We start from the raw sequence: 22,586 nt of genomic DNA, 5'->3' as shown, positions 1-22,586 counted from the left end.
GAAAGAAAGAGAAATGGGGCTACATACTAGGCTTAGGCAAAGGTGCAATTTCAATTCCATAATGTAGGTCCAGGACATTCTTCAAAATGGCCACTGATATTAGTCCTAATATGAAAACAGCATCTCCTTAGAAAGTTTTACAAACACACAAGCTGATAATCGTACTCATGTGTATAGCAATGTGGGTGTGTTTGATTCATTTCTCACATGACCCACTGGACCAACTCCCTCAATCAATCAATCTCTCTCTCTCTCTCTCTCTCTCTCTCTCTCTCTCTCTCTCTCTCTCTCTCTCTCTCTCTCTCTCCTCTCCCTCTCCCCTTCCCCCCCCCCCCCCACCAGTCCTAGGGCTTGAACTCTGGGCCTGGGCCCTGTCCCGGAGTTTTCTCAAGACTAGCACTACCACTTGAGCCACAGCACCACTTCGAGCTTTTTCTACATATGTAGTACCGAATAATTGAACCCAGGCCTTTGTGCATGCTAGGCAAGCACTCTATCACTAGGACAAACTCCCAGCCCCCTTTGTATCATTTTCAAAATCTATGAAATATAGCTTATTTGTAGAAAAGCATACAATATACATATGAGCGTGTATATAATTTTCAACTTTACATCTATTTTCAAGCTCTTTCAAAGACATGAGAAAGATCTAATTAGTGTACCTTGCAACTATAATTATAATCAAATGACCTGATAGAACTGAAGCTGTTTCAATAAGCTGCAGAACCAAGCAGGATCTATTACAACCTGTTTACCTTACTAAATCATAAGCCTCTTCCTATTTTCTTGGTATTACTGCATTTTATCAATTCTTGGATGTAACCACCACACACAGACAGACATTTAAAATAAGGTGTGTCTTGCAATTTAAGGCATCTTACAATTATACCAGCTCTGTTTACAGATAGATAGGTAGAAAGAAAGAAAGAAAGAAAGAAAGAAAGAAAGAAAGAAAGAAAGAAAGAAAGAAAGGAAGGAAGGAAGGAAGGAAGGAAGGAAGGGTGCTTTAAGTATCCATACCAAGTGAAATTTAATGATGACAATTCTCATTCCCCAAGACTACTAGCTGGTCACAGTGGCTCACACCTATAACCCTTGCTACTCAGGAGGCTGAGATCTGAGGATCATAGTTCAAAGCCAGCCCAAGCACAAAAAGACCTGAGACTTACCTACAATTAATCACCAGAAAACAGGGGTAGGGCGGTAGCCTTGAGCTGAAAAGCTCAGGGACAGCATCTAGGCCCAGAGTTCAAGCCTCATGACACACACACACACACACACACACACACATACACACACACACACACAAAATAAATAAAGACCAATGCTTTTGTAATTTTTCCAAGCATATTTCAGCAAAACTTTCTTACATCACCAAACTCATAAACTGAAAGATGAACAAGAAAAGTCATCATCATATTAATGCTACTTAATTTATGTGAATGACTAATCAAAAAGATAGAACTATGTGATTGCTTCTGACCTCAGGAAAATTTTTCTAGAGACTCAATCTCTCAGATATCTAGTTAATTACATACCAGATTCTCCTTTGTATCGGATATTTTGAAATTCTGCATAGAAGACAGCTTTCTCGAGCATTCCAAGAAAGATAACAGCACCAATCCAAAACTGAATTCTCAGAAGATCTCGCCAGTAGCAGGCAGACCATGCCAGCCACAGAACACCAAACAGGACATACACGATGCACATCACCATGAAAAACTGTCATGCAATTGGATAGGAAATAAAAAGAAGAATTAGGGCCAAGAACCAAGTATCTAGATTTTAAATCAATACACAGTCTTAACAAGCTAAAATTCTGCCACTTGAGCAACAGCACCATTTCCAGCTTTTTCTATGTATGCGGTATTGAGGAATTGAACCCAGGTCTTCATGCATGCTAGGCAAGCACTCTACCACTAGGCCAAACTCCCGGCCCCAAACTAAAAAAAAATGAAGCTATGTAATCCACTCTCTATTTGAAAAACAATTACTTCTTTAGAGCTTAATATAAAAACCATTGAAAAATCACCTATTGAGCAAAGACAGACAACATAAGGAATTTTCCTCAAGACTGTATTAATAGAGCTGGGAGCGCGGCCTAGTAGTAAAGGGCTTGCCTAGCATGAATGAAGCCCTGGATTCGATTCCACAGTACACATCTACACAAAAAAAGTCAGACGTGATACTGTGACTCAAGTGGTAGAGCACTAGCCTTGAGAAAACCCAAGAACAGTGCTCAATTCCTGAGCACAAGCCCCACTTTTGGCAGAAAAAAAAGAAAGAAAGGAAGAACGGACGGAAGGAAGGATGGACGGAAGGAAGGAAGGATGGACGGACAGACATCCACTTGGGGCCAGGAGTTTGGCCTAGTGGTAGAGTGTTTGCCTAGCATGCACCAAGACCCAGGTTTGATTCCTCCTTACCACATATGTAAGAAAAACTAGAAGTGGTGCTGTGGCTCAAGTGGTAGAATGCTAGCTTTGAGAAAGCACAAGGACAGTCCCCAAGCCCTGAGTTCAAGCCCCAGGACTAGCACAAAAAGGAGGAAAAAAAAGTGGATTTATAGCCTTTTCAATTCATGATGCAAAACTATAAAAATGAAGACAACACTGAAGAGGGAAAGAATATGGTAGGGTGACGATTACAGCTAGAAGCAATAAAACACAACAAAAACAAAAACTTAATGGAAAACAAGGTGAGAACAATCATGACCAAGAAGTCTGAAAATAGATTAAAGATATTCTTGCTGGCACCACTGGCTCATGCCTATAATCTTAACTACTCAGGAGACTGTGATCTGAGGATTGTAGTTCAAAGCCAGCCCAATTAACTACCAGAAAACCAGGCGTTAGCCTTGAGCTGAAGAGTTCAGGGATAGTGCCCAGGCCCAAATCAAGCCCCATGATTGGGGGGGAGGGGGGATGGTATTTTTAGATAAAGGCAAATGTTCACACACAAGCAAATAACACATACACAAACACATACACATACATACTCGGAAGAAAGGACAATTGCACCCTTTATTTACTCTAAGTGAGCTCAGAAACGAGGAGGTAATAGCAAGATGGACCCTGCTTTGTATCCTAAAGAAAGTCAACATGAGATGATCACTGAGTTAGTACTTCACAAGTCTAAAATACTCAAATGCCAGGTGCTGGTGGCTCACACCTGTAATCCTAGCTACTTGGGAAGCTAAGATCTGAGGATTACAGTTCAAAGCCAGCTCTGGCAAGAAAGTCTATGAGACTCTTATCTCCAACAAACTACTCAGAAAATGCCAGAAGTGGCGCTGTGGCTTAAGTGGTAAGAGTGCTAGCCTTGAACACAGAGAGGCTCAGGGAGTCTAGGCCAAGGCAAAAATAAAGGACTGGAGTTTTGCCTAGTGGCTGAGTGCTTGCCTACTATGCACAAAGACCTGGGTTTTTTATTCTTATGTATGTGGTAGCATATACATATAAAAGCCAGAAGTGGTCCTGTGGTTCAAGTGTAGAGCACTAGCCTTGAGGAAAAAAATCCAAGGACAGTGCTTAGACCCTGAGTTCAAGCCCCAGGACTGGCAAAAAAATAAATGAAGAAATAAAATAAAATACTCAAAGTCACTGAGATAAAATGTAGATGCTTATAGGTGTTTCCTAAATATGAATTTATACACACACTGCTAATTCATTCAAATGACAAGGTTAAAAATAGTAAGTTCACTTACAATCATCAGTGGGTAATCTTCAAGTGTGAGATAGTCATAGGGACCCTTCAATTCAACAGTCACTGCCAAAATATGAGCCTCAGAATTAGTTTAACAGATTCATGCATGAGAAAACATTACCTACTACTTCCTTGATGAAATTAATGAAAACTTCATTGGGTCATTCACACTTGACCACTTCAATCCTGGTAAAAACTGCAGTATGTGTGCATAGCATAACGAATCCAATATTCTCATAGTGCATCCTCTGGGCTGTAGAGGGTTCCGTGTCTCTTATCCCAGTATGAAGTAGAAAAGCTCTTTACCTAGACTCATCCTAAAATGAATGATACTCCACATAAAACCTTTTTTGAGGCATCCATCTCTTCTAAATTCCAAACACACTGCATGTGTTTTCTTATAGCACTTTGCTAGTGGATTTGGGGTTTTTTTTTTAATCTTATTTTTTGGTGTCAATCCTGGCCTTGAACTCGTGGCCTGGGAGCTTTCATGCTCAAAGCCAGTTATCTACCATTTGAGTCACAGCTCAGTTTCTGGCTTTTTTGATAGTTAATCAGAAATGAGAGTCTCATAGACTTCCCTGCCCAAATGGCTTTTGAACTGTGATCCTCAGATTTCAGCCTCCTGAGTAGCTAGAACTACAGGCATGAGCCACTAGAAGCTGGCTCACTAATACGCTTGATAGGCTTTCCTCTCTTCACCTTATCATGTTAGTTTCTATTTCTCCTTACCTGTATTCTCCTATTGCTTTATGGCTACTTTACTGTCTTCAATTTATATGATCTAGTACCATTAATGTATCATTTTCAAAATTAAGGCATTTTAATTTTTTGACAAATTCATATTGACTAATACAAGTAACGTATTCCCCGTGGCACAATAAAATAGAAAATAATCCAGCTTTTAATCCTGTATCCCAAATGGAAAAACTCCAAGTGGAATAACTCAACATTTCAGATGGATGCAAAGCATTGTTCAATACATTAGATTTTTTTTTTTTTTGCCAGTCCTGGGCTTGAGCACCACTTCTGGCTTTTTTTTCTATGTATGTGGTACCAAGGAATCGAACCCGGGTCTTCATGCATGCTAGGCAAGCACTTTAACCACTAGGCCAAACTCCCAGCCCAATACATTAGATTTTAACTTTACCAAAACTTGCTAGGAATCTTTTTCAAAAACTTTGCTAATAAGAAGTATTTTTAAATTAACAAAGAGAAAGCAACAGTATGAAACAGATTTGACTTACTGAAGCAAACCTCCTCTTAAAACCAAAATCACTGAAATTATTTGACTATTTTATTACTTCAATTGATTAACTGCATAAATTCTAGGTATGATTAACAAATAAAAACCTCAGGCCCTGCTGGGCACTGGTGGCTCATGCTGTAATCCTAACTTCTCAGGAGGCTGAGATCTGAGGATCATGGTTCAAAGCCAGCCTGGGCAGAAAAGTTCCCATGAGACTCATCTCCGATTATCCTCTCAAAAACCAGAAACGGTGGTAAGGTTCAAAGTGATAAAGTGCTAGCTTTAGCAAAAAAGCTCAGGGACAGTGCCCAGACCCCTGAGTTCAAGCCCCTCAACTGACAAAAAAAACCAAAAAACAAACAAACCCAAAAACAAAAACAAGGAACATTCTCCAACTCACTGTATGAGGCTAACATAACCTGGATGCCAAAAACAGTGGGGACAGTATGAAAAAATAAAGTTTTAAGATAATCTTTGAACATAAACAATGTATACATACATATGTGTATGAGAAAGTATGAGCATGGATATAACTGTGTGCGTGTGTAACAAGACCAAGTAGTGGCATCCCAGAAACTTAAGAATGATAAACATAATGCATTACATTAGCATGCTAAACGTTCTATAACATTTTTTGAGACAAAGGTAAGACAATGTAGCCTACACTGTCCAGAGGTAGCGCTGTGGCCCAAGTGGTATAGTACTAGCCTTGAGCAAAAAGAACTTCAGGGACAGTACTCAGTCTCTGAGTTCAAGCCCCAGGACTGACACCAAAAAAAAAACAAAACAAAAAACATTTTTAATTAAATAGCAAATATTTTAAAAAGCTATAACCAGAATACTTAACATTGAAATGGACCAATATTACCAATAACGTCAAGAGCAAGATAAGAACAACTGCCATAAACATATCTATTATATCTACTTGACAAACCAAGGTAGGGAAGGAAACTGTAAAGTAAAAAGAAACAAAAACAGAAGAATCCAGAGAAAATACAAGTTATTGCAATGTTCCAAGTGAGAGATAAAGACTCCACTGGACAGCAACAATAAAAAGGAAAACACTAGCACACTTATGAAAGGTACTGAGGCATTAAAAAATAACCAATGGTGATTAACTTAAATCTTTTCTATGTTTTGCCTTGGTGATCCAGTTTTACCAATGCTCCCCCCCTCCAGGGGACGACATTAATGAAGTACTTCTATAGTAGGAAGAGCACAGGAAGGAAAATGAAGTTCAGCATCTGACACAGCACCTGGTACTTTTGAACCAGTGCCTGACACTGTGCTTGCTACACTGAATGCAGAAACATGTGTTGTTCCTCCCATCTTCCACGTCTCAAAAACATTCATACTGAGTTATTTCCATTGGTGAATTAATTTGGCTCTCTCTCTCCTATGCATGAAACAAACAAGAAAGCAACACAAACTCTTATTAAAGATAGGAACTGAACTTACTGGTAAACAGATGATTACTTAGTGAATTTTCCTTGGCTGATTCTTTGGAGGATGAAATGCCAACATGGACAATGAAAATGTATGGTGCATCTTGCCACGTTTGCAATGGTTCATGCATTGCCTAGAGGAAAAAGGCATCAATCCTTTCTAAGTCATAAGAATTGAAACACAAACACATTCACAATTAAAGGCAAAGCTAACACTCTGTAATGTAATATGAAAACTGCTCCAATATGTGTCTCAGAGACATAGTAGTTCTTTACTTTCATTCACTAACAGAGAAGGCAGAACTTAAAGCAGACTGGAGCATGTACAATAAAGTAGACTATAAATTACTAGGAAAAGACATCTTGTATGTTGTTATACATATATATCATATTTAATGTACATTTTCTTACAACAACAAAAATCACTAAGTTGAATCTTAAAACCATTCTAAATTATATTCTATACATTAATATCATGAAACTAAGGAACGTAAAAGTTTAAAGTATCTAAAAATATTCATGATAGTGTTAGAAAATTTGAATATGTATTATATAACACATAAATGCTAAATATAATATACATATAGAATGTCTTTAAAAAGCTGTTGCCAAATTAAGAACATAAGCCAGGCAAATGGCTCAGAACTACAATCCCAACACTTGGGAGGCTGAGTATGAGACAGGAGGATCGTGACGCTGAAACCTGACCAAATGCCATATACACTTACAGTTCTGTCTCCAGTAATGGTAAGATTGGTTCCATTTTCTTTTGCCTTTGAATAGTAGAAGAAGAAAGTTATAATTCGGGGAGGGGGAGTGTTTGTTACTTTACTTTAAGAATAACTTTTTAAAAATTACCTCTTGTTTTTCTCCTAAAAGAGGCAGTCGATGCAGATAATCCCCAGAAAAGCTCTATGAAAGAAATATGTAATTAAAGATACATAAAAAGTGGGGCAAGGAGTGTAGTCTAGTGGTAAAGTGCTTGCCTAGCATGCAAGAAGCCCTGGGTTCAATTTCTCAGTACCCCATACTCAGAACAACCCAGAAGTGGTGCTGTGGCTCAAGTGACAGGATGCTAACCTTGAGCAAAAAGTGTCCAAGGGCAGTACCCAGGCCCTGAGTTCAAGCCTCAGGACTGTCAAAAAAAATTGTAGCTCAAAATTCCCAGAAATAGTTAAATCAGATATTGCCTAACAGGAAAAATAACATTGCAGAAGTATTAGACAAAAGATTTTCAATTGCCAGGTGCCAGTGGCTCATGCTGTAATCCCAGCTACTCAAGAGGCTGAGATCTGTGGATTGCAGTTCAAAGCCAACCTGGACAAGAAAGTCTCTGAAACTCTTATCTCCAATAAAGTATTCAGAAAGAAATGGAAGTAGTGCAGTGGCTCAAATGGTAGTGTGCTAGTCTCCAACACAGAGAGGCCTAGGAACAGTGCCTAATTGCCTAGGCATGGAGTTCCAGCCCCAGAATCAGCCAAAACAAAAATAAAAAAGAATATCCTATTCCTACACCTAAAAAATAAATAAAAATGGCTGAGGAGGTACTGAGTACAACATGCACCCAACTAATTCTCCTAGAAACAGACGGGAAAAGGAGAGTGGAAAAAACAATGACATTGCATTTTTCACCTTGGTTCATTCTAATCTCTTTCTAAGATTACCTGTGCTTTAAAGAGTTCGCTACAGTTCTGGAACAACTTTGAAGAGGTCTGGTATTTCCCAGACAAGCCTCTTTTTTCCTTAAGTTTTTCCAAGTATTTTTCCACTTCCTCAGCCTAGAGGAGAAAAGAAAACACACAAGCTATTCAACTTATTTCTCACACATGAGACATGGAGAGGATAAATATTTTACATAAGACTTAGTGCAAACATGATACACAGTTAGGTGTTTTAATTATTAATACATTTGAACCTACACTGTATATATAGCACCAGCTAAAAACCTAAACTTAGTGAACTTTATAGTGTGGAATTCTGGTTTTTTAGCTCACAAATGATGGCTTGCTAACAATCCAGGGAAGATCAGGAGACTATCAACAGTCCAGACAGATTTAGTTACATGAAAATATATTCAAGGGCTGGGAGCATAGCCTAGTGGTAGAGTGCTCACCTAGCATGCATGAAGCCCTGGGTTCCATTCCTTAGTATCACATACACAGAAAAAGCTGGAAGTGGTGCTGTGGCTCAAGTGGCAGAGCACTGCCTTGAGCAAAAATGTGTCCAAGGACAGCGCCCAGGCCCTGAGTTCAAGCCTCAAGACTGGAAAAAAAAATGTATTTAGGAATTACCTGACCTGGACCAGGAGTGTAGTATAGGGGTAGAGGGCTTGCCTAGCATGCATGAAGCCCTGGGTTCGATTCCTTGGTACTACATACACAGAAAAAGCCAGAAGTGGTATTGTGGCTCAAGGGTAGAGTGCGAGCCCTGAGAAAACACAAGGACAGTGCCCAGGCCCTGAGTTCAAGCTCCAAGATTGGCCCATAATTATCAGACCAATTAACAAAAATCTACCAAAAGATATATTAATGCTCATAAACTAACATGGAGTGCCAAACTGTCGCAGTCATTCACAGCTCGTTGTTGATATTCTCTTTTTCTTTTCTTTTCTTTTTTTTTTTTTTTTTTTTAATGTAGGTCATGGGGCTTCAACTTTGGGCCTGGATGCTGTCCCTGAGCTCTTCAGCTCAAGGCTACTGCCCTACCTCTTGAGCCACAGCCCTACTTCATGGTAATGGCTTACTATCAGTTCTGATATTTTTTTCTCTCTCTGTAATACCAACATTTCTCATCTTGCCCTTGAGAAAAGGCTCCAGTACTATACCTACAATCCTTTGCTTGCCTTACCCACACTTGAGTCTTGAACAACTGAATATGGCTTAGTGGTATAGTGCTTGCTTAGCATGCACGAAGCCCTGGGTTCTATTTCTCAGTACTACATAAACAGAAAGCCAGAAGTGGCACTGTGGCTCAAGTGGTAGAGTACTAGCCTTGAGCAAATGCTTAGGGACAGTGCCTAAGCCCTGAGTTCAAGCCCCAGGCCTCGCAAAAAGAAAAAAAAAGAAAGAAAGAAATACTGATAGGTCAATTCTGCAAATCAGGTTGTTTGGCTTTGATGTTTCTGCTCATCCACAGCTATGTGCTACTCCTCCGTTTATAAAATTAAAAGATTAGAACTAGACAATCTCTAGGGTCCAAGAAATGTCTGTGATTTTGGTCCTTACCTTGAAGTTGTAAATTTCATTGTAGCAATCAGCACTTTTCAGAAGCCAGGTTATATTCAAAGACAAATCACATGGTTCTCCATCAACTGTAAAAGAAGAAATCTCTGTAAATAAAAGATGATTCTCAAATGAAGCATTTTTCCTAAAAACATTTCTCCTACCCTAAGCTTAGATTCTCAAAGAAAACTAAAGAAATGGAGCAACATATACAAAAAGAACTTGATGTTTTTCAGATTAAAGTAACACTAATGCAAAGACATAGTGGTTTGGGGTTTTTTTGTTTTTGTTTTTTTGCCAGTCCTAGGCTTGAGCCCAGGGCCTGAGCACTGTCCGTGGGCTTTCTCAAGGCTAGAGCTCTCCCACTTGAGAATCAGCACCATTTCTGGCTTTTTTCTATGTATGTGGTACCAAGGAATCGAACCCAGGCCTTCATGCATGTTAGGCAAGCACTCTACCACTAGGCCAAACTCCTGGCCCCTGTTTGGGGTTTTTTGTTGTTTTTTGTCTTTCTGAAATTGAGTATTAAGTTCTAAACCTTTAGACCTCAATTTCTAGATCTCTATTGGGAAAAAAGCAGGAGTGACAAAGTAACCCTAAATTAAAACTAGACTTTCATTACTCAAATATTTCCTGACGAGAGGATAAGTATACAAGGGTACAATAAATAGCAGAGTAGTAGGCCAAAGAAGAATGTGAGGAACAAGCTATCAAATATCCTTAAAGAGGCCATAGTCTAGCTAAAGAGACACAGAATAACATTAGCCATGTCACAGAGCAATGTTTCAGATTGTTAAGAGGGTGATACAACTGAAAGATCCAATTAGGGGAAAAAAATGTCATTGGCCCCTGAAAACATCCAGACTGGATAGAAAGAGCAATGAAGAAAGACAAACATGCTGGAGAGGTAGAAATGGCAAAAGGAAAGAGAAGAGTGATAGATGTGTCCTCCCAAGCTCACCTTAAGAGAAGCCTTCTGAAATCATGGGAACTGCACATAAAACTTCAAATAAGCAGGGTACCAGTGGCTGATGCCTGTAATCCTAGTTGAGATCTCCAACTAGCCACTAAAAAAACTGGAAGTGGCATTGTGGCTCAAAGGGTAGGGTGGTAGCCTTGCGCTGAAGAGCTCAGGGGCAGCGCCCAGGCTCAGAGTTCAAGTCCCATGACCAATTAAAAAACAAAACAAAACAATATGAAGTAGATATTAGTCTGAAAACTTTTTATATTTGTTTCCACCTGTGGGAGAAGCAATATAACTGTATACCCTCTACTTTATGCAATATGACATGCTGCATTTAAGAAATAAAATATAAATAAATAAACAGAGGTGGAGGTATGGCTCAGGTCACAGAGCACCAGCCAGTGAGTAAAAGCAAGGCTCAGATACCAAGTTCAAGTTCTGGTCAAAGAAAGAAAAAGAAAAAGAAAAAGAAAAAGAAAAGAAAAAAGAAAAGGAAAGGAAAGGAAAGGAGGGAGGGATGGAAGGAGGGAGGGGAAGAGGGGGAAAAAGGAAGAAAGGGGGGAGAGAGGGAGGGGGAGAGGGAGGGGAGGAAGGGGACTACAAAAAGGAGCCTACTTTTGGTTCACAAAAAAAAAGAAGCAATTTGCTGAACAAAAAACAAAACAAAAACAATTGGTATTTTAACAACCTTCAAACTGTCCCAAAACCGGACAGCTCAGCAGGATGCTGGTAGCTCATGCCAGCAATCCTAGCTGCTCAGAAGTCTGAGATCGGAGGTCTCCGTTCAAAGCCAACCCAAGCAGGAAAGTCTGTGAGAGTCTTGTCTTCAATTAACCACCAGAAAACTGAAAGTGAAGCTGTTGTTCAAAATGGCAGAGTACTAGCCTTGAGCAGAAAAGCTCAGAGACAGCATCTAGGCCCCGAGTTCCAGCCCCATGACCAACAGAAAAAGAAGACAGCTTATTTAGCTTGGCAAAATATCACCAGAGCAAAACGCAGGCTAGAAAAAGACTGTGTAAGGGGTGGGGGGAGGGAAATGGGGACCAAGACATGAGAAAACGTATCAATGTATATGAAGTAATACACCTTCTATCTGGTGAATATAATGTAACCCTTCTATTAATCACAATAAAAAAAATATGAAAAAAAGAAAAAGACTGTATATAAGGAGAGCATACATTGTCAGACTATTTCAAGAGACAAAATTCTGTACCCCAAAAGCTACTAGTAAATAGCTAGACAACTAAGCAAGGCAATGTGTCAAAGTAGACTTGACTTCAACCGAATTTAAGTCATTAATCAGGAGATATTATCATGGATGTAATATATTCCTCATATAAATTCTACCTGTGTCTTTCACTCTCCAATAAAATGCAAGCTTGATGACAGATAATTCAGCACTCCCTGTTGTCTTAAAAAAAAAAAAAAGTGCCAAACATGCAGTAAATATTCAATAACTGCTTACTGCTTACTGGGCAACCAAAAGAGCTTTACACTTTCTGGAGAGATATATGTTTAAATATACACATCAATGACCTACATTCTTATCCCTCATCTCAGAGCTTCTAGTGACAACTTATTTGCTAATATAAAGCCAGTTTCATAAATAAAAGTTTTCTCTAGTATACAATGGGACAGTGTGGACTCAGTGCTTATTCCACTAGACAAACTAGTTTTATTCTACATAATCCCTATTTCTCCCTAACATCTTTGAATTTACTCTTCCTCTAGGTGATAAAAATACTCCCTTGGTAAATAAAAGGTCAGCTAAGTATATTGTTCTGAGCCAAGGATCTGACAAACCTAGGTCCTGCATACAAAAATAACATCAATGATATCTGCTCAGAATGGATTAAAAAACATGTAGGCAATGAACCAACTTAATTAAATATAATTCAACTGAGATGTAACTGAATATACATTGTATACATTGTGATGCAGCTACACATTTATGGTTATATATTCAATACATTTATCCAATAGTGAATATATGAGTATGTTATATATAATAAAGCATTCATATGCTAACAATAATATACACTGTATACAGATGTAATGCATGGTAAACTAAAAAAAAAAAAGAAAACTTCACACAACTATTATGGGAAAAGAACCTTAGTTGTACTTAATACTGTATTTACACATGGATACTTTCAGACTATTAAATTTTCTAACTTAAGTATACTACAAATAGACTGAGATAGAAAATAGGTAATTTAAAAGTTTGCAACTTTAAAAAAAAAGCTTAACTTAATGAAACCCAAAAACTCACATTTGAGGAAGACAGTGGTATTTCTGAAAAGAATTTTTCCAAAACTGAAGTAATTTTTCCCCTGCAAAAGTAAAGCATAAGTAATTAGCACCAGATCATTTCAAGTTCCAAGAAAAAAAGAAGTATCTAAACTTATAAAGTATCCAAATTAGTTTTCCTAAACGAAAGACATCAATATTTCTCCTTTTGGTGAAATTCGATCACATCCAAACTACAAAATCTTGCCCCCTTAGCACAGATATGATTCTTCCTACCCCCTACTCCACAGGCCATAAAGCAAGGGCTAGAAATCTCAAATCTCAAGCCCCTTAATCAGCTCATTTCTTTTACTCACTGCTTGTCAAAACAACTAATTGTTGTTTTTTAAGACTTCAAATAACTATCTTATGAATTTTTATTTTATTAACTACTAAAAACCTAAGACCGACAACTTGAAGATCTTCACCAAATGAATAAAAGCATAATGCTTGTTAGATACGTTTGCCATCAGCGAGCCAAGAACAGGCTTTAAAAAAAAAAAAAAAAGGCAAAAGTAGTTTTAATAGAGCTCAGTGTTTTTGTGGAGCAAATCCTACCGGCAGCTAGGGTTTTTGTGTGTGTGTATGGGGGGGGGGGGGGTTCACAAGGAATTAAAGATTCCAGAAAGTGGAAGAACAGGTGGATATATTTTATAAGCTGTCCAAATGAAAAGACCAATCTCGACATCAGATTCTTAGAAACTGTTTCTTCCAGATGGCCCAGATGCTTCGCGCCTCCCACCTCACGGGAGAGTGATCGTTTCCACGTTTACTTCCCTCAAAACTACCTCGCCGAGGTAGAATCAACCCAAGAAAGCTGTGCAGGGGAGAGAAGGGGAAGACAGGAAGAAAGCCACCTCATTTAACTCTGTCCTCACACCCACCCGGGCTCTCTGGAGTTCCTGAAACGGCACCTTTAGCCGTGCATCACGGGTGTTTGGGGTTTTTTGTTGTTGTTGCTGAACAAGTCAGGCTCTGGAAAACTTCTTGCAGCAAGGAGACCCGCTCCGCCACCCCTCTCCTCCGGCACCAAGTGGCCCTGCCACTCCTCCTTTCGGAAATGTGCGGCTTTCAGCCTCGGGGCCCGGAGGAGGAGGACGAGGAGGAGGGAGGAGGAGGACGGAGGAAGGTGGGGGGGGACCCCGGCCACCGCTGCTCCCGCCATCGCACCCCCGCGGGAAGCGGACTCCAGCGGCGCCTCCGTGGACCCCCCAGGCCGCCGTAGCCCCATCTCTCGCCCCTCCGGGTCGAGGGTCTGCGGTTCACACACTCACCGACGGTATCGGAATGTGCCACTTGGATCGGTCAGCAGCAGACACCGGGGACGGCCCGGCACCGAAAGACGAAAACGGAAAAGGCTGAGCCCCCAGGAAGAACATGACAGGCCACACTTGAGGCCACGCAGCCGTCGTCGCCATCTTCACAGCCGCGGAGCGCCTACCCGCGGAGCGTTTCACCTCCTCCTTCCGGTTTGTCCCGCCCTCTTCCGGCTCTGCGCTGTGGGAGGGGAGAGAAGGCGGGACTATCCGGGTCCTTCACACTTCCGGGAGCCTTGTTTGCTTTACCATTCAGAAGCCCCGCCCTCCGACGTTCCGTGAGACGGACTGCGCAGGCGTGGTGGTGAGGCAACCCGATTGGCTGAGATGGGTAGGTCTTCTCCGGTGACTTCCGGCGCAGGGTACCTCCCACTCTTCCTCCCCGTCGCCGGGTCCTGAGGGATTGGGGGGACCTGGCGGGAAACCCGTGAGGCGTTCACCTGACGGGATCCCCACGAGGTGCTCCCCTCATTTGTCCCCACCCCCTCGGTAAAGTCTGGAGAATCCAGTACCCCCGCGCTTGCCTGACTGGCGTCCGGCGGTCAGTGCTCCGGCGCGCGAGGTGTTGAAAAGCCCGGGCTCGCGGGGCCGTGGTGCAGCCGCAGGCTGGCGGTGTGCCCGGAGGACCCGGGAAGGTCCGCTAGCGTCCCCCGAAAAGTACTTGGCGGCAGCAGAGTTTGACTGGCGACGCCTGCCTCCCTTCACCACCGCATTCCAGAAGAAAAGCAGGGAGGGAGCCGGGTCCGTTTGAAGTACCGCAGCTTGACTGCCGCTGAGCTAGAGCTGCAGTGGGACCAGTTAGCGAGCGGGGGGGGGGGGGGGGGGGGGGCAGGGGGGACGGGGGGGGGGGCCGGGAGCGGGGATTCCGTTCTGTTTTCTCACACGCTTGATCTTTTTAATCCTCTAGGGTTTATTGCCTCACCGCCTCCTCCACTGCAAAGACAGGTTCGGTTCCTAGTAAAAAAGCACTTATCCGCCCCACCAGCCACTCGTAATCCGGGAGGGGGTGGGGGAAGTGCCAGATAACACCGCTGTAAAAAAAAAAAAAAGCCTGCGTGCACCTGAGAAAATATCACGGGAGCAAGAGTCAATATTTGTCCCATCTTAAAGACCTGGAGAGGAGTTCATTTCCCAGAAACTCGACGCTGGTGAAGTGCCACTCATAATTCAGAAAGACAGCTCCTTGGCTTTTTACAAGCATCTGTCCAGGGTGTGCAGGACCCAGAGTGACTGGGAAGCCATGGAAACAGCTGGGAAAGAGGAAATCAGGTAAAGGACAGTGCAGGTACTGACCACAGAACAGAAGCAATCTTGCTGCTTGTTTGTTTTCTTTGCACTGCTTATTTCAGTTCTGGCTATTTGTGTGTGTGGTCTTTTTTTTTTTTTTTTTTCCTCTCAGTTCTGCAGACAGGTAGCTAATTTAATAGCCTCTCATTAAATACTTACAGGGTGGTTAACTAACTTTTTCTTTCATTTTTTAAATATTTTTTATTGTAATTAAAGGGTTACATGATATTTGCCAGATAGAGGGTGCATTAATTCACATACATTGATACCCTTTCACATGTCTTGGTCCCCATTACCCTCCCGCCCACCCACCCACCCACCCCTCTTAACTAACTTTTAATAGTGGAAAAATTGCAGTTGGAACTTAACCATGTTAATGCCCAAGCTCAGGTACATATATATGCACTTCTTGCAGTGTCTTTCTTCAAAAAAGACTTCAAGGTCCTCTAAATTTGTGCAACAAACAATCAAAAAACAGCGACAAAAACCAACGAAGCTTCCATGATAAACAATTTTTTTAGTATGACTGCCTGTATTTATCTGTCTGGACTCTTTATTTTTGCTGGTCTTGGAGCTTGAATTTGGGCCTGGGTGCTATCCCTGAGCTTTTGTGCTCAAGACTAGCGATCTACCACTGAAGCCACAGTTCCATTTTGGGCTTTTTGTGGTTAATTGGAGATAAGACTCAACAACCTTCCTGCCCAGGCTGGCTTTGAACTCTCATATTCAGATTTCAGCCTTCTGAGTAACTAGGATAACAGTCATGAGCCACTGGCACCCTGTTATGTTTTGAAATTTGGTAGAATAAAAAGTTTCTACCATAGATATTCTGGCCGCAGAAGTTTTCAGTCATATATCTATCTCCAAGATGTATTTTTTTTTTCCAGTCCTGAGGTTGAAACCTTGGCTTGGGCACTGTCCCTGAGCTCTTTTTGCTCAAAGCTAGTACTCTACCACTTTAGCCACATTGCTACTTGCAGCTATTTCTGTGATTTAACTAGAGTCTCACAGACTTTCCTGTTTTCTAGAGGTTAATTGGAGATAAGAATCTCAGGTCCTTTTGTGCCCAGGCTGACTTTGAACTTTGATCCTCAGATCTCAGCCTCCTGAGTACTTAGGATTACAGGCATGAGCCACTGGCTATCTGCAAGAGGTATTTTTGTTTTGAACAGCCTATAGTTGTTTTAGTTAAATTGAGTCTAGTTTAAATATACTGACTAATATACTCACGTAACAATGAATGTCTTGTGTTTTACTTCAGGAATGTGCTCTGCTTTGTCAATCATTTCAGAAATAAAAATTTCCTTCTATGTTTGCTTCTGTTGTTATCTGTTGTTATTTTAGCACCTTGCATGTCCCTTGCTTAGGGTATTTATTAGCTTGAATTGTGTTGGGTTTTTTTTTTTTGGCTGTGCAAAAATTTGAAGGCAGAGCCCCATGCTTGCGAGGAAGGTGTTGTACCTCTTAAAAACAATCTCCCCCCCCCCCCAGTCCACTGATTAGATTATTACAAAAAATTTGAGCTCCAAGCCTGGGCAGTAGATGCCTTAGCTCATGCCTGTAATCCTAGCTACTCAAGAGGCCGAGATCTGAGGATCAAGGTTCAAAGCCAACCTGGACACAAAAGGACCTGAGACTCTTATCTCCAATTAGCCTCTAGAAAACAGGAAGTAGGGCTATGGCTCAAGAGTGGTGAGGTAGCCTTGAGCTGAAGATCTCAGGGACAACACCCAGGCCAAGTTCAAACCTCATGACCCACAAAAAAAAAAAAATGAGCTTTATGTCTTTTACTTTCATTTTTTTCTGTTTGAGACAGTATCATTCTCTTAATACAGGCTGTTCTAGAACCTGTTATGTAGCCCTGGCTAGTCTTGAACTCAAGATCTTCCTAAAACAAGTTCCAGAACGCTAGGTTTATTCATGTTTTCTATCATGCCTGGATTCATGTGTGGTTTTTTTTTTTCCCCACTCAGTAATAATGTATTTTGAAAATCTTTTGTTGATTAAATAGGTAACTTAGTTGTTTGGTTTGGATTTGTTTAGGTTTTGTTTTATTCTTAGCTCTTTCATTTTACCATAGTCATTCTCCTGCTGGGTGCTGGTGGCTCACTCTTGTAATCGTAGGTACTCAGGAGGTTGAGATCTAAGGATCCAGGTTAGTAGCCAGCCTAGGCAGAAAAATCCCTGAGACACTTTTCTCCAGTATTAACCACCGGTAAACTAGAAGTGGACGTGGGACACTAAGTGGTAGAATAATATCCTTCAGCAAAAAAACCCTCAGAACCAACACCCAGCCCCCAACCAAACAGCAGCAACAACAACAAAAAAAACCCTTCTTCATAAGTGATAATGTTATTTGTGAGTTTTTCTGTTGTTTTGTTTTTTTACTATTGCTTTTGTGCAGCCCCAGAACTTGATACTTCACTATTTAGCTTGGATGTCTTACCTGTGGATATTGTTCTACAGAATATTTTATCATCCCATGAAGTTATTGTGTTATGTCAATCACATTATAAAGTTTTATTTTGCGGGCCAGGAGTTTGGCCTAGTGGTTAAGTGCTTGCCTAGCATGCATGAAGACCCGGGTTCGATTCCTCGGTACCCCACGTACATAGCAAAAAGCCAGAAGTGGTGCTGAGGCTCAAGTGGTAGAGCTCTAGCCTTGAGAAAGTCCAAGGACAGTGCTCAAGCCCTGAGCTCAAGCCCAGGACTGGCAAAAAAAAAAAAAAAAGGTTTATTTTGCATATTATATCACATGTAATTACATGGTAAATATTATAAAGGATACAAACGGGTTTACAAACTCTAAAAAAATTGTGTCTTAAATATCTTTAGTGTTGAAGATGAAGCTGTTGATAAAACGATTTTCAAAGACTGTAGCAACATTGCCTTCTACAGGTAAGGAAAGTAAATATATTACTTAGATCTACAAGCCAGGCACTGGTGGCTCATGTCTGTAATCCTAGCTACTTAGGAGGCTGAGATCTGAGGATCACAGCTCAAAACCAGTCCAGGCACTAAAGTTCATGAGACTTATCTCCAATTAACCACCAGAAAACAAGGGTGCTGTGGTTCAAGTGGTAGAGTGCTAGTAGCCTTGAGCTGAAGAGCTCAGGGACAATGCTCAAAGCCCCCTGACTGACCAAAAAAAAAATAGAAAAAAAGAAAACTTTCTGACAGTACTTCAAAATTAATGCTATTAGCTAGGCACCAGTGGCTCATTACCTATAATCTCAGCTACTCAGGAGGTTGAGATCTGAGGATCACAGTCTGAAGTCAGACTGGGCAGGAAAGTTCATGAGACTCTTAATTTCTAGTTAACCAGAAAACCAGAAGTGGAGCTCTTGCTCAAAGTAATAGAGTGTTAATCTTGGGCATAAATGCTTAAGGACAGACCAGGAGTTTGGCCTACTGGTAGAGTGCTTGCCTAGCATACATGAAGACACAGGTTTGATTCCTTGGTACCACATACATAGAGAAAGCTGGAAGAGGTGCTGTGGTCCAAGTGAACTTGAGAAAGTTCAAGGACAGTGCTCAGGCCCTGAGTTAAAGCCCTGGGACTGGCAAAAAAGGGGGAAAAAAAAAAAGCTTGAAGACAGTGCCCAGGTCTGAATTCAAGCCCCATGACCAATAATAATAATAGCATTAATTAAAACAGTTTAAAAAGTAATGCTTTTATTTTTTGTGAACTGATAGGTTTTCTAAGCAAAGATCAGTTTGAAAATTTAATAATTTAGGAATTCATCTTAAGAAGCAAATAGCCAGAAGATTATGATCTGGCCACACTAGACATAAAAGTTAGCCGGGCACAGTGGCTCACGCCTGTCATCCTAGCTACTTGGGAGGCTGAGATCTGAGGATCCAGGTTCAAAGCCAGCCTGGCCACTAAAATCACTAAGAGTCTTCTCTCTAATCACTAGAAAATGAGAAGTGGGGCTGTGGCTCAAGGGGTAGGGCAGTAGCCTTTTGCTGAAGAGCTCAGGGACAGCACCCAGGCCCAGGGGTAGGGCACTAGTCTTGTGCTGAAGAGCACAGGGACAGTGCCCAGGCCAAGTTCAAGTCCCATGACCCACTTAAAAAAAAACAAACTCAGTTTCATGATCTTTTGTTGATGCTACTGTAATTTCAACTCAGGGCTTCACTCTTGCCAGGCAGGTGCTTTATCACTTGTACTTTGTCCCTAGCAATAAAATTAGAATACTTATTGGCATTAATTTTATTTTATTTTTTGCCAGTCCTGCAGCTTGAACTTAGGGCAGGAGCAATGTCCTGGGGCTTTCTCAAGGCAAGAGCTCTACCACTTGAGCCATAGCACCATTTCCAGCATTTTCTGTGTATGTGATATTGAAGAATTGAACACTGGTCTTCATGCATGCTAGGCAAGCACTCTACCACTAGGCCAAACTCCCAGCATCAGTGGCCCTAATTTTATTAGCATTCATAATGTACTTTATGAGAGATCCATTACTGCCTCTACCTAAGTTCAGTTACTATCACAGTGAGTGTTTACTGATTCTACATGATAACATAGTCTGTTCCTGACAATCACAAATAGCCTTTGTACATTTATATGCTCTGTATCTGTAGGCGTCAGAAACAGCAGTTCTCCAAGAACACCTACCGGGCATTATTAGACTCAGTCACAACAGGCAAAGACAGCACCAAGTTCCAAATCATCAATGAAGTAACTAAGGTGAGATAGATGCCAATTCTATAAAGAATAATTTTGTTTTATATTTATTTGGGTTGAATGATGTTAATTTTCATTAGCGTTCATTAAGAGCATCTAGGCCTCAAAGTTTTAACCTTGCTAAAGAACAAATATCATGGGGCCGGGAGTTTGGCCTAGTGGTTAAAGTGCTTGCCTAGCATGCATGAAGACCCGGGTTCAATTCCTCGGTACCACATATAGAAAAAAGCCAGAAGTGGTGCTGAGGCTCAAGTGGTAGAGCTCTAGCCTTGAGAAAGTCCAAGGACAGTGCTCAGGCCCTGAGCTCAAGCCCAGGACTGGCAAAAAAAAAGAACGAATATCTTTCTATCTGTATGCTGTTTTTTTTCTAGGTGCTTCATAAATTAATTTCCTTTTAAGTAATCTCACAATTCACCTAAAAGGCTTATTTTTCCACTGCTGGATTGAAACATCTGAACACAGAGAAAACTGGGCAGTGTTCTCCTGTAGTGTGGTTCAGTTCAAAGGAGTTTGCTAGGACAATGGGACAAGGCCCACCATACAGTTCCATTATTACAATACTACTTCAGCATCTGGTAATCTATCCTGAGATATTCTTGTATCTCCCACAATGAATACAGGACATCCTGGTGAAGGTAGATTTCTCATTCATGAGATGCTCACCAATCTGACCAGTCAGAGATCTGAAGCATTGAAAGCAGAGCTTCATCTTGTTCCTGTATATGATAGCAAAATGCAAAAACCTCCAGTAACAGGGCTGCTAACCAGTGATTATACTTTGCTGATTTAAAGAACTGGCCTTATTTTGGGGCTTAAGAATGATGAGGGAAATTAAACATTGTGCCTGCTCAGCTGGAGGCTAAGATTATAGGTCTGAAGAAAGGATGTAAACAGAAGCCTCAAGCTTTTGAGAATATTAAAGGAAAATTTCAGATCCTCTACAACCCAATTGTTTCAACTGGATTCTATCATTTTCATCTTCCTCAGATAGCTATTTCTTTTATGATGAAAAAAATACTCCTAAAAGGTACATTGTACTGTCCCAAATTATTAGATAAGGAAAATGGTCTAGAAAGGCACTTTGCCCATACACACAGCCAGAATATGTTCCCTGACCCTGTCAGACTTCACTGAATACTTACATACTCTCTAAAACAAGTATATAGCATAGAGTTGCTCATGCAGTCTGAGCAATGTTCAGGTTCAGTGAAGGTCCACAAAATTCAGAAAGAAATCAGGTAACGCAACTATATGACCCAAAGCCTAAGTCACAAATATTCTATCTCCCAGGCTATTTCTCCAGTAGATCCCCACAGGCACAACACACTGAGAAGATTTGAGGGGTCTATCTGAAGTAATTTCTCTCATGTCAAGTCACATACTACTTTAGGATGTACCACAAATATGGGTCAGAGGAAATGGTATGGGTTATGCCAGGAAGTGCAACAGTGCACCTGATACTAGAAACTTGATGTTCACTTCCTGATCCTTTTCTGTCTTTGTTTCAAGGCATCCCCTAAGCTTCTAGGGCCTCTAGGATCGATATAAATTAACTGGTAATTATTTGTTTTTGGGGTGGTGGGACAGTCCTGGGCCTTGAACTCAGGGCCTGAGCACTGTACTTGGTCTTTATCAATGTTAGCACTCTGCTGCTTGAGCCACAGCACTTTTTCTATGTATGTGGGACCAAGGAATCAAACCCAGGTCCTCATGCATGCTAGGCAAGCACTCTACCACTAGGCCAAATTCCTGGCCTATAACTGGTAATTCTTTTAAAAAATGTTTTTATTATTCATAAAGCTGATCTTCAGAGAGTTTACAGTTACATAAGTCAGGTAAAGAGTACATTTCTTTTTGGACAGTGTCACCCCTTCCCTCATTCTATCCCAGTATTTGATAATTCTTAAAACAAAAATGTGGGGCCGGGAGTGTGGCCTAGTGGTAGAGTGCTTGCCTAGCATGCACGAAGACCCTGGTTCAACTCCTCAGTACCACATACATAGAAAAAAGCCAGAAGTGGTGCTGAGGCTCAAGTGGTAGAGCTCTAGCCTTGAGAAAGCCCAAGGACAGTGCTCAGACCCTGAGTTCAAGACCAGGATTGGAAGAAAAAAAAAAGTGTAATTGAGGGCCAGGAGTATAGTCTAGTGGTAGGGTGCTTGCTTAGCATGCACGAAGCCCTAGGTTTGATCCTCGGTACCACATACACAGAAAAAGACGGAAGCAGCACTGTGGCTCAAGTGACAAAGCGCTAGCCTTGAGCAAAATGTGTCCATGACAGTGTCCAGAGGTCCTGAGTTTAAGCCCCAGGACTGGAAAAAAAAATGTAACTGAGTAAATACATGTTGATTGGGGAGTTTGTTCTTTTTGTTAATGTCATTGTTCTCCAATTTGCTTCGTCTATATGAATTTAAGCACGCTTT

The 22,586-nt window shown here is 41.1% G+C and overlaps 2 protein-coding genes across 8 annotated transcripts in view; one reads left to right on the top strand and one right to left on the bottom strand.

Annotated features, from left to right (window-relative positions):
• Positions 1-14,362, bottom strand: part of Tmem87a (transmembrane protein 87A) — a 29,412-nt gene extending 15,050 nt beyond the window's left edge. For 3 of the 4 annotated variants that reach the window (XM_090318542.1, XM_090318543.1, XM_090318545.1), the window contains exons 1-9: positions 14,148-14,361; positions 12,857-12,917; positions 9,624-9,709; positions 8,064-8,177; positions 7,258-7,311; positions 7,128-7,172; positions 6,413-6,533; positions 3,707-3,768; positions 1,539-1,722 (exon numbers count right to left, since the gene is read on the bottom strand). In XM_090318542.1, coding sequence (XP_090174668.1) covers positions 1,539-1,722; positions 3,707-3,768; positions 6,413-6,533; positions 7,128-7,172; positions 7,258-7,311; positions 8,064-8,177; positions 9,624-9,709; positions 12,857-12,917; positions 14,148-14,291 — 871 coding nt within the window. In that variant the 5' untranslated portion in view covers positions 14,292-14,361. Of the gene's footprint in view, positions 1-1,538; positions 1,723-3,706; positions 3,769-6,412; positions 6,534-7,127; positions 7,173-7,257; positions 7,312-8,063; positions 8,178-9,623; positions 9,710-12,856; positions 12,918-14,147 lie in introns of all 4 variants that reach the window. The other variant, XM_090318544.1, reaches the window with a different exon arrangement.
• A 209-nt stretch (positions 14,363-14,571) lies between these two features.
• Positions 14,572-22,586, top strand: part of Ganc (glucosidase alpha, neutral C) — a 45,199-nt gene continuing 37,184 nt past the window's right edge. For all 4 annotated transcript variants that reach the window (XM_090318537.1, XM_090318538.1, XM_090318536.1 and 1 more), the window contains exons 1-4: positions 14,572-14,930; positions 15,097-15,458; positions 18,312-18,374; positions 20,064-20,169. In XM_090318537.1, the coding sequence (XP_090174663.1) occupies positions 15,430-15,458; positions 18,312-18,374; positions 20,064-20,169 (198 nt within the window). In that variant the 5' untranslated portion in view covers positions 14,572-14,930; positions 15,097-15,429. The remainder of the gene's footprint in view (positions 14,931-15,096; positions 15,459-18,311; positions 18,375-20,063; positions 20,170-22,586) is intronic.

Source organism: Megascapheus bottae, chromosome 25, assembly GCF_031878675.1.
Source record: "Megascapheus bottae isolate mThoBot1 chromosome 25, mThoBot2.hap1, whole genome shotgun sequence".
NCBI lineage: Eukaryota > Metazoa > Chordata > Mammalia > Rodentia > Geomyidae > Megascapheus > Megascapheus bottae.
The sequence above is the reverse complement of the archived record's forward strand: the minus strand, read 5'-3'. Positions and strand labels throughout refer to the sequence as shown.